Consider the following 11,891-nt stretch of genomic DNA (forward strand, 5'->3'; position numbering starts at 1 on the left):
GGATATATACCAGGGCCATGATCTTAGGACCTCCAGTGCATGAAGGATGGAAGGAAGGATGGAAAATTCCTTCTGAATAGCAATGGCAGCTGCTGTGAATTACTACTAATCACAAAATGATAAGGAGCTTTGAGCATTGAAATTTATCGGGCTCAAGCACTAAAGATTTGGTAGTCTTTTGTTCATGAAAGGCATTGTCTTGTACGCATAAGAGAAGCCACAAATCACAAGAGAAGACTCTCGGATCTCTTTTTTGCCATTAGCAGGTCATCTGCCTGGCTTCCAATTCCTTGGTGAATTAAATGCACACACCAGTCTTTATTGTTTCACTATTCTATTATCCTCACTCTCTTCCACATTCTGAGTCACCTACGGTTGCCTTCCCATCTCTTCTCTACAGTTCTTCTCCTTGCACACTTGGATATGTTATGCACATACATGTGTGACTACAAAGCCCCACTGAAACTATTCAAGAAATGACTACAGCGGGGGTGACTTGTGGTATCTGATTTTTCCAGGGGTCAGAGTGTGATAAAACTAGATGTCTCCTATTCTACTATGATCGTTAAGTCTGTTGCCCTTTAAAGATTTCTGTATTCACGAAGGACTTGAGTCTTTGGAGAGGACAGAACATGTAAATAAAAGCTGCTGTATGTTATTATTTATGCTTTGCCTAAGAGGAAGGAAAAGCATTTTGCTTTGGTTTGGTTTTAAAGAAGTGTCCACTCTTTTGCCGAGACATATAGAGAGCTCAAGCGGGTGGGATTAATCTGATTTTTACCCTGTGCATCAAAGCAAAATGTATTTGTTTTGATTCATTCAGAGAACTTTGGGTCAGTGAGAGCTATAAGAGCCGGATAAAATCTGTGGAACCTTAGTTCAGTCTTTATAGCAAGCTAGATTTGAAAAGTACTTAAAAGCAGATTACATGGTGATCCTAATTCAAAGTGAAAAATGTAAAATTTAATAAGATATGAGCACATTTTTGAATGGCCTAAGTAATTGGGAATATACTTGGTAAAGTATTTATCAACATCTCTTTATATCTGAAATTGGGCTGGGCATTGTTGCAGTATCTACACGCAGGTAAACCTTATCCTGTGGATAACCTGAAAAGCAGTTTAAGGTATATTTATCACCAAGCACATTTATACTTAATTATAAATCACACCTGTAGTTTTTACTGTTCCCCAAAAATACAACCTACCCTGAAAGTAAGTCCTAGCTTGATTTTTACACGTGCACCCAATATAAGTCCTATCCCCAAAATAAGCCCTAATTCAGATCCCGCCCACTCCAGACCAGACAGGTAAAAATTAAGCTAGGGTAGGGATGTGGGGTAGAGCTGCCCTACTACTTACCTTTGGACCGTTGCAGCCAGGCTTCGCATATCCTGACACCTGCCTCGCCAGCCCATTTCTTCTGTAGCTGGCAAAGCTTTCCTGAAGGCCTCTGTAGCTGATAACAAAGCTCTGGATCGATCCAGAGCTCTGTTATTGGCTGTAAAGGCCTTCAGGAAAGCCTTGCTGGCCGCAGAAGAAGTAGTTCCTGAAGGCCTCGGACAGTGAAAAGGAGGCCGGGGGGGAGGGGGCGATGCACGCAAATGAGGTTAGTCAGTGGATGATGTCCCCCCAAAATAAGACCTGGTGCCTCTTTTTGGTGGCAAAAAAAAAATACGACAGGGTCTTATTTTCAGAGAAACACGGTAAAATCACGGAAATGTCTCATGTCAGCCTATTCCAGTGTTGAAAACAAAAAAAAAAACAGGAATGAACCAAGCTCCGCTTTGGAAGGAAGAGGCCTAGATGTTAGTCTGTGATTTCAGTCAGAACTTTGCTTCTCCGTATGATGTTGCCATTCTGACCTTCTTTCAGAAGCCAGGTGCTGGGCAGTGATGGAGATTCAGTGTTGGAGATAGAGTCCAGTCCAGGATATTCTGCGAGTGAAATGGATCTTTTTAAACTTTGTGAGAGCAGCCAGGAGGACCTTGAGGAGAGAGCTCTAACAGAGGCAGGCTCGCTGAAGGTGCACGAGGCAGCAGATTCAGGGCTCCGTCGTTCGTTCGTTCGTTAAACTCTCAGTCCTGGAGGGAGAGGATGAAAACTAGGAGCCAAGGCTACTCTGTTTCTCTTGTTACTAAGGATTATTTATTCAGTTAACTTAGATAATGAAAGCTGGTTTATTTATTGCTTTAAAGATGGTGACAAAAGCGGGGTGGAACCAAAGTTAATTATAATAAAGATACATAGAAAGTATGTTCTTAAAGAGTGAAAAAATACAACAGGAGAAAAAGGGAAAAACCCAATAATTTTTAAGAGTATAATGTAGTTACAGTTCTATATGCAGGGAGTCCTTGACTTGCAATAATTTGTTTTAGCGACTGTGTGACGTTACTATGGCACTGGAAAAAGTGACTTATAACCAGTCCTCACACTCGTAACTGTTGTGGCATCCCTATGGTCATGGGCGCAAAATTTGAACGCCGGGCAAGCTGCATATATTTACGATAGTCACTCCATCCCAGATCATGTGATCTGTCTTCGTTACCTTCCCAAACCAGTTTTTGAGAAGCAGAGACATTGCTTAACTACCATATGATTCACTTAACAATCAGGGTAATTCACTTAACACCCATGGCATAAAAGTTTGGCACCAAAAGATCCATAAATGTTTTTTAGTAGGCAATGCCATCCAATCCTGCTGCTTTACCAGTTGCCGATTTTAAACTTATTTGTTTAATCTCTGCCTCAGATAGAGGAGTAAATAAAAATTGTTTTTGTAGATCATCTAAATGGGGTAAGTTATTTAAAAAGGCCTTCATATCCATGTTCGATACATTCTCTGGTTTACTAGATATATATATAATCTGAACAGAATTTTAAAATTTGACGATTTTTATCCATTGAAGTTTTAAATATTTCATCTCCTGTACCTGTAATAATTGGAATCGTGGCCTTATTTTTTGTTTGATTTAAATGATTAACTAAGATTTAACCAGGTCTTTCCCTGTTTTCCCAGTATCCCTGTCCTTAATTATGTTAGCATAAATTCTGTCTGCTTAATATTCAAGTAGTTAATTCACATTTCTCTCTACAAAATCATTGGTGAGTGTCTAACCATCTGTGTCCACAAATGTTTCTCTTCATCTTTCAAATTATTTTTCCCTATTATTTTTAATCTTATTTTTGATCGATGCATAAAAAAATAAATTCAACCTTTAGATATAAATTTTTTATATTATTCCCATTCCTAAAATCGAGCGCTTGGATGTGTCTCAATTCAAATCAAAGTATTGTAAGGTCTAATGTAAGATCCCTTACTGAGATTGTAAGGTAATGTAAGGTCTCAGTAAGATCCCTTACTTCTGGTTTGCCAACTTTCATTTTCTCAGTAAGATCTCTTACTGAGATCATGAAAGTTGGCAAACCAGAAATACACGATAATATCTTCCCGTTTGTGGACTTCAACCTGGCTTCTGAATTATTCTAAGTTTCATGATGGTGAGGCTTTCGTAAAAGATTGCAGAGTGAACTTTAAAAACAGGCTGTTGTCAGAAAAATTGGTTCCAGTTTTTTTTGTCTTCTAGGATAAAAGCCTGATATGAAAAAACTGAGCTAGCAATGCAAACCTTTGCAGGCACGCCTGGATGCCCTGTTGTGTTAAGTAGGGTTTAACCATTAGATACAGGAAGTTCTCAACTATCGAATTGAACAAAAGTGAGACATTTGTTAAGTGAGTTTTGCCCTCGTTTTATGACCTTTCTTGTCCCATTTGCTAAGTGAATCACTGCAGTTGTTAAGTTAGTCACACGGTTGTTAAGCACATCTGAATTTTGATCATGTGACCTTGGGGATGCTGCAACAATGGGAAGTATGAAAAATGGTCAATAGGTCACTTTCACTTCCAACGGTCACTAAGCAAACTGATTATAAGTCAAATACTGCCTTGTACACTTATACCAGTTTCCCAAAATATCTGAAATAGCTGAGGAACGCTGATGTAACCCTTACATCCCTTGCCAGTCAAATACAGCAACGCTTGAGGTTCATGGTCTCACGTTCAATGTATTTTTAATGCAACAAACAAGATGTTAAGTTAGACCAGGGGTCTCCAAACTTGACAGCTTTAAGACTTGTGGACTTCAAACTCCCAGCATTCCTACTCCAGTCATGTTAGCTCAGGAATTCTGGGAGTTGAAGTCCACAAGCCTTAAACTTGCCAAGTTTTGAAGACCCTTGAGTTAGACTCACCCCCAAGGAATGGGATTTTGTTGATTCCAAAGCTGTCAAAAGACAGCAATGCAAATTATATAAATAAGGTCCTTTATACATACTTAAAACCAATACCTCTGCTCTGCCCAGGTGATCCATATAGTTGAAGATTGACTGTTGGTCCTTTTAAAATGATCCAGTTAATTGTTGAGTTGAATGTTCTTCTGAGTTTAACCTATGTTTTCCCTCCTCCACAAGGTAAAAAGAAAACTTCCTCGCAAAAGGAAGAGAGGAGAGCCAAAGGACGGTATGCTCCCAGCTTCTGCAAAACCCAAGAAATGTCCTATATAGGAACTGAAAATACTTCCGATCATACAGCTTTCAGCTCTGAACACCGAAGGAAAACTCTGCTTCCCTTTCAGATAAAATGAATTTGCAGAAACTCTTGAGAGAGGCTAAAAGCATCTGTACTTATTTCCCCAGAGACTTTTTTATGAAAAGTCAATAATTAAGCAAATTGCTTAACACTTAATTCCAGTTTCTGCACATCTGGAGTTTAAAAGTGTTTTACTCCATTAATTTTCATGCTGCATTTTTTTAAAAGAAAGTCAGAGAGAGGTCCTTATACCATTGTTAAAAATTCACATACCTTAACTGGGTATCTATCGCCCATCACCTATATTTTTTTTTCAAGAAAAAGAAGGCGGCTACCGAATGGTTTTTAAACTGAGACATACTTGCAAAATGGAATTCTCATCTGCTTTCATTTTAAAGACTTATGTATAATTTTTATCCCCAGCAAAATAAGATGTACAGATTTTGGTTCCTGCATTGAGAAGTCACCTAGTGGCAATTTTTATAATGTTGCTTTCTGACTTTTATCAAGGGTAGGAGACTAATCATTTGATGATTGATTTTTAAGTAGACATTTCATCTTTTTTTTTAATTTCCTGCTCCATTTTAGTTTTAATATAAGTTGCAATAAATGTACATATTGTTCGTTTTATAAAAAACATATATCACTTCTGAGTGGGTTTACTCCTGTGGTTTTGTTGGAATATTCTAAATCTAAATGGAGTAAAGTCATCCCAGGATTTGATTTTATAATGTTTGTCACCAGATTTTTATTATTGATGTAAAAAATCAATTTTTTAAAATAGTTGGATTTTTGGCAGCTTTGTAAGGAACATTGAAAATGTTTAGGATTTCAAGCATTGTCTTGATTGAAACTAAGTCTGTTTTACGTTTTCCTTCCCCTTCTCATTTTTTAACATTTAATTTAGAAAACTTTGCATCAATGTTGATTCCCCCTCCTCCCCCCCGGCATTGTTCAGCATATAGTGTACGCTTTTAAGTACACACCATCATATTTAAGTTGGTTGCATAAAATAAATGCTTCTAGGTGTCATTTGGTATCTTTCTGCTTTCCCCCCCAAGTTTACACAACCATTTTTCCGATGTTCAGCCATCGCTGCCAAACGTTGATCAAACACAAAAGAAATGGATGGTTTTTGGGGAGCACAGTGTCCGTAAAACAAATGGCAGCATCGTTGATAAATGTTTGGTATGTCGGATTCGGTCTCCGAGCTGTGGTGTAACAACCTTGGCAACTTTAGAACTTGTGGACTTCCAACTCTCAGAATTCCCCAGGCAATATGGAGCAAAGTGATAGCTATTCCTTGTTACAGAGACTTCGTTCCCTAAAATGCTAATATCATTTAAAGGAGTATCCTCCCCCCCCCCCAAAAAAAAATGGAGTTTCACTGCAGACACAAATGACGCAACAAATAAATTGATAGAAGAGAATATTTGTAGCCTGGGGTTGAAATGAAGGGTCCTTGGTGTTCTCTGAGCCCTGTGTTTTCTAACTTCTGAAAACTCAATTGTCTTATTGCCAAAACAGTCTCCATGAGATCCCACTCGTTAAATGTCCTTAATTTTATCGGGATGGTATTTTAGGCATGCTCAGCATAAAACAAAACAAGAGAAGGCAGAATTAAGATGCTGATAAATAAGGGTTTTATTCTTGTAGTAGAAAAGCCTACAAAATATATGTCCGGGTTCCAAATAATACGCCCATAGCAAACAGAACTCCGTGGCAGGTTGGTTCCTCAAAGTTTTGTTCTTGGCATATTGTATTGGCACGTATCTGGGGAAAACCGACTGAAAGTTCGCACAGTTTTCACCTAATTAAAAGCAAAAGTTTTTCTCCTTTCCCAATCAATCAGTCACATGGTCCAATCAAGGCACCATCCGGTCGCCCAGTAATGTCGCTCCTATCCTCTCTGACCATCTGTGGAAATGTCCTTGGTTCCCAGGAGAAAGTATTTTGTTTTGGCTACATCTATTTTCCCCTCCCTATCCCTCTACAATCTGGAAGGTAGAGGGGAAAAAAGAACCAGGCAAATCCAAGAAGTACCTAAGCGGCGCAAGGTGTTACTCCTTATAGTCCCCATTGTGTGCAACCACCATTAAGCACCATCCCAGTATATGCAGAGCAAAAAAAAAGCGACTATCAAATCCTTTGAAAAGTTCAAAGCAGAATTTTGCTTGCCTCCAATTAGGGAAAGGGGAGTGGTGATTGAAGCACTGATGGCACTGCTAGTCCTCGACTTACAACCAGGGACGGGATTCTGTCGGTTCTGTCCCGCTCTGTAGAACTGGTAGCTCTGAAGAGCAGCAGATACAGAACCGGTTCCCTCCCACCCGCCCCGGCTCTTACCTGTCCTTTATTTCCTGCTTTTTCAATCTCAGCTGCTTTGCGCGGCACAGCTACGGTTGAAAAAGCAGGAAAATGGTGCTTTTTCAAATGCTGTGCACCCTCACGCATCACTGCTCAGGTGTCCGGGCAGCACAGCTCACGATATTTCATGCACGCGCGCAAAAAATAAATCACCAAACTGGTAGTTACACCGGTAAGATCCCGCCCCTGCTTGCAACAGTTCACAACTGATTTGTATTTATGACCGTTCCGTGTCCTGGGATTTTTGCAAAAAAACCCCCCCAGTCAAGGGGGGAGGCCAGATTCACTTAACCGTGTTACTAATTTAACAGCGGCAGTGATTCACTTTAGAACCATGGGACAGGAATGTCGTAAAACTGAGCCAAAGTCTCTGAACAAATGCCTCACTTAACAACAGGGGCTCTGGCTTGTGGTTGTAAGCCAAGGACTTACCCATGTGGCCATAAAGGTCATGGAGTTAAATAAACGAATATTCCAAGATTTGGGCCAAATTTGTGACGTGTAGAAATGTCTCTCCTTTCGTAACTTAGCAGGAATCTCTGCAAGGAAGGAGATCCTGGAGCTTCTCTTAGACTGATGTGGAGAGCAATAGCAGTAGGAACAAAGATGGTCTCCTTGGTTGGAGTAGCCATATTTGGCATCCTCCGTCAAATTCCTGGAAGGCAATGGGTGTCTCATTGAGAACTACGCTCGGAGAGCCATCTCATCCTGCCTCCCAGGAGAAGGGCTTGTTCAGGTTCTGTCCTCATCCTCTTCATCTTCCTCCCTTCACCACCACAATCCCCTCAGGTAGTGTCATGCCCTTGTTAGAGTCGGACTCTAAGGGAGAGGAGGAACAGTCAACAGGAAGTGGGGGTGTGGCTCTGGAGGTTGTGGAGGAGGCTGGGGAAGGGCAAAGGCCAGCTGGGCAACCAGGAAGAACCAGGTATATCCCCTCTTCATTCTAAAGCAGGAACGGAGAAGGTAACAACTTGTCTTACGAGAGAGGAAGCGGCCATGATCCCCCTCACTGGTTGCAGCTGGGGAGAATAGTATATAAGAGAGAGGCAGTTACAACACAGAGTTGCCAGAAGCAAAGCGCATTTTATTTTGGGCTGAAGTTATCTTGGCTGGCGTCCTTCCAACAGACTGTGCCTTGTTATCTCCTTGAAGTTGGTAATTACTTATCTTGGTCCGTTGTGGAACTTCATTGTAGTTTGTTTTGGTTTTTTATTTCATCTCTACCTGCTCATTGAGTTCGGACTGTATTGCTTTCTTTTGAAGACTATTTTTGAGTACATTTTATCTCCAACTGAGAATTATTGAACAGCGGGGCCAAGTTGGAGGCATTAAAGGACATTTATTTATGTTTTGGATTTTGTTACATTTGTGTTACGCTCCAGGTCATCACAGGTAGGCTGGCCTGGGGAAGAAAGTGATGAGCTTCTGTGGCTGGAGGTAAAACCAGGATTCTAGATCTTCATGGCCCTGGTCTAACACCTTAACCATTACAACGCACGTCTGCCTGGATTTCCTTCCGTTCGAAAGGGTTGGTCTTGGCTGGGAAGAGGTTCTCCAAAGAAGAGCAGCTCCAACAAGAACAGCGACAGGAGCACGAGGTGAAAGCCAGAGGGATGCTGTGAGGTTTAGAAACTTTGGGCTTGGCCATCGGCAGTAGAGCGGAGGTTCTTCCATGCCCAAGCCTCCATCAACTGCTTCCAGCTCTTCTTCAGATTCAAGAGGCCTCACCTGCTCCGCTTCCTACAGAAGATTGCTGGCCGGGGGCATCCTTCACTTCCTCTGTCCCTTTCCTCCTCAGCAATTTGGCAAAAAAGTCTGGGTCTTCGGAGACATATATACCCTCTGTGAGGGATTCCGTGAGCCAAAAAGAAAAAAAAAAAAGCCCACCAGGGAAATCACAAGAAACAAAGGGCAGGGCATCGTGTCTCTCATCCCCACCCTTGCATGTGGTTTCCTCTTGCCAGGGCTGATCTCTTCGGTGCTGCAGCCCTTCCACCTGCTCCTTAACCAAGAGAGAATTTCAGAGGCATTAGCTCCTCCTCCGAGTGCTACGTTCATCCCAATAGGAACGTGGTTCCTGCAGCTCTCCACTGAATTGCAGGTATCGTTCTTTGGCCACAGCCTACAATCTTCAACCAGACAAGCTTTTGGGCTTAACGTTTGTCCCCTCGCAGACTGGGGCTGCTTTCCAGTCTACCTTCATCGCCCTTCAGCTCCTGCCGATGCCTGGTCGCCCCCAACGTTGTCCCCTCCGATGCCAGCAGCTTTTATTCCAGCAATGAGCTTTTATGTAGTCCATGGGGTGAGAAGGATGAGAAGCTGGCCACTTTGTGTGTGCCTCAGCCTCACATACACCCACCTATCCCCTCACGTGTCATTCCTGCCCTATGTGCCATTCTTGCTCTGCTGGGTTTACCTGCTACCTGGGCCAGGCTGCTGCAATTGTGGAAGTTGAACTGTTTTATCAGGCTGTTGAGGCCAAAAGAAGCCCCTTCTCAAACAAAATCCCGTGGCTGCAAAAGTCTGGCAGGTTTGGAAGGACTACTATTGGGCCGAAGAAGCGTTCTCTCTGGAATGAAACAATAAAGTATGAGCAAAAAAAGGTTCACGTTTGCCTTTTCCAAAATGAGGATCCGGTGTCACGTTTGCAGAATTTACTCGAGCTGCAGCTGGTTTCATTTACTCTGGGCTGCTGTAGCGGAGTTCCGCTACACCTCAAACGGAGGCAACGGGGAAGACGACGCATTGTAGAAATCCGATCACTTTGGACAAAACGAACACTAAAACACGGCTGAAAAACACGGGTCTCGGATTACCGAGGAGCTGGAATGGGGAAACTTTATTTGTCATTAAGTCAGTAGTACAAGTACGCCACCCCTTGAACAAGACCTTGTGATAGGAAAAGAAGAGCGGGCGTCCAATAGGGACCTTGGGAAGTGCTTCTGTATGATGTGTTTTTGCGCTTGGCTAAGTTCTCTGGGGAAAAATATCTTTTCTGAATTACTAACCAATCCCAGATCTCTTTGAAAAACACTCCAAACCAAAGCTGGACAGCCCAGGTTCTGTTCTGCGTGCACAAATTACGGCAACGTTGTGCGCACTGAGTACATTACTCAGCAGCTTTACCGCACATGTATATACCATATTCAAAAAGATTGCTCTATGGAGGCTTCATCGCCTTTATCGGGGGGTGTAAATTTAGCCAATTGTTCATCATTTCCAAGTCATTGCTATGTGCAATTTAGATTTATCCTGACAGCATTTTCACCTGTTCAGCTCAATTGCCTTCCAGGTCCAACACAAGGATCTAGTCCCTCTCACTGCTAGTTATATCATCAGTCTTGGTTAAACATATATAGGCCAATCCTTTCTCCCTACATTTCTATTCATTGAATTAGGGTTGAAGCACTAGCCAAACTGAGTACTTCTAGAGTTTTCCATATAAATTGGCTCTCCCACTGTCCAATGTTCACTCTTTTATGGAGAAGTTTAAAGCTAAGCTGAAATTATCACTGAAAGTATTCAAGGAACAGCTGAACAGTGACGTACAGATAGTTCTTGACTCAACCCCAATGGAGCCCAAAAGTGAGACAGTTGTTCAATAAGTTTTGCCTCATTTTATGACCTTTCTTGTCAGCCATTGAGCGAATCACCACCGTTGTAACTTAGTAATACGCGAAGTGAATCTCACTTCTCCACTGACTTTTCTGAAGAGAAGGTTGCAAAAGGGGATTGCATGGCCGTGGGAATGCTACAAAGGGCACGTGAAAAATGGCAATGTCACATTTTCCAGTGCCGTTGTAACTTCCAATGGTCACTAAATGAGCTGTATGAATTGTAAGTCAAGGACTACCTGTATATATCACCAGGCCCCCTTCCTGCGTTCAGAGCCTTGCTAATTTCATTTGACCCCACCGCAGAATTTTCCCTTAGAAAGGTTATCGAAGTATAAAAGACGACATTTTTATCCCAACTACCTACTCCCCAGTTCTTTCGTTTAATAATGCGCAAAGAACAAGGAAATATGAAATCGTAGGCTTACACAATTACCACCAGGGTAAATCATATTGTGATGACCTCATCGAAATATAGACTATTAAAAAAAAAATACAAACACAAATGGCAAATTGCTAAGGGCTGTATTTGCCCCAGCTAGTATTTTAACAAAAAATGTTGAGCAGCAACAATTTTTCTTTTTTTTAAAAAAATAAATATTGAAGAAATACCAACCAAAAAAAAAAAAAAAAAAGGAATCACATTTCCTTTGGCTTCTGCCAGTGATTGATGTGACGTGTCAGATAAATCACACAATCATCCAAGGCAGAAATGGGATGTGAAAAAAGCAGCGCCTCCTATTGCACAAATAATTACTATTTTCTGTGTCATAGTATCTGAAACTATAGATAACTTGAATATCTCGCAGGAGGGAATCCTGCACGCACATCTCGATATATTATATATATATATGTAATATATATATATATATATATATGATTACAGTAATGTAACATGACAATTTCGCAAAAACCTACGAGTAGCCCATTGCCTGTTCTTCAGTTAAAAAGACATATTCTCAATGTAAACCTTTTCTATCTACAGTACATACGAAATTGGGATTGCGGCAAATAAATTTGATATGCTTCATTTCTGCTCAGAAGAATTTGCGGGAAGGCTCGACAAATTCTCCCCCCCTTTCAACAGTAAATAGGTGTTTTTGTGGTCTTATAGAAAACTTAACAACCTGAAGAGTGAATACACACTGTAAATGTACAGCTCCTTTAACAGGACTGCTCATCTTGGAAGAAATTACCGGCATTGAACATATATGTACAGTTAAAAAAAAAAACAACAGGATTTCCAAATTGTCAGCTGGGGAGAAACACACACACACAAGTGGTTCTTGCACAAACCACCTTTTTATAAGCCACTGCTGATTT

General features: G+C 41.3%; 1 protein-coding gene across 12 annotated transcripts in view; it reads left to right on the forward strand.

Annotated features, from left to right (window-relative positions):
• The window catches only part of PDS5A (PDS5 cohesin associated factor A), a 66,110-nt gene extending 60,491 nt beyond the window's left edge, over nucleotides 1–5,619 (forward strand). For 6 of the 12 annotated variants that reach the window (XM_026699829.2, XM_026699830.2, XM_026699832.2 and 3 more), the window contains 2 exons: nucleotides 1,875–2,025; nucleotides 4,470–5,619. In XM_026699829.2, coding sequence (XP_026555614.1) covers nucleotides 1,875–2,025; nucleotides 4,470–4,562 — 244 coding nt within the window. In that variant the 3' untranslated portion in view covers nucleotides 4,563–5,619. The remainder of the gene's footprint in view (nucleotides 1–1,874; nucleotides 2,026–4,469) is intronic. The other 6 variants (XM_026699834.2, XM_087936758.1, XM_087936759.1 and 3 more) reach the window with 1 other exon arrangement.
• Nucleotides 5,620–11,891: the final 6,272 nt, after the last annotated feature.

Source organism: Pseudonaja textilis, chromosome 6, assembly GCF_049901715.1.
Source record: "Pseudonaja textilis isolate UNSWEBS1 chromosome 6, rPseTex1.2, whole genome shotgun sequence".
Taxonomy (NCBI): Eukaryota; Metazoa; Chordata; class Lepidosauria; order Squamata; family Elapidae; genus Pseudonaja; species Pseudonaja textilis.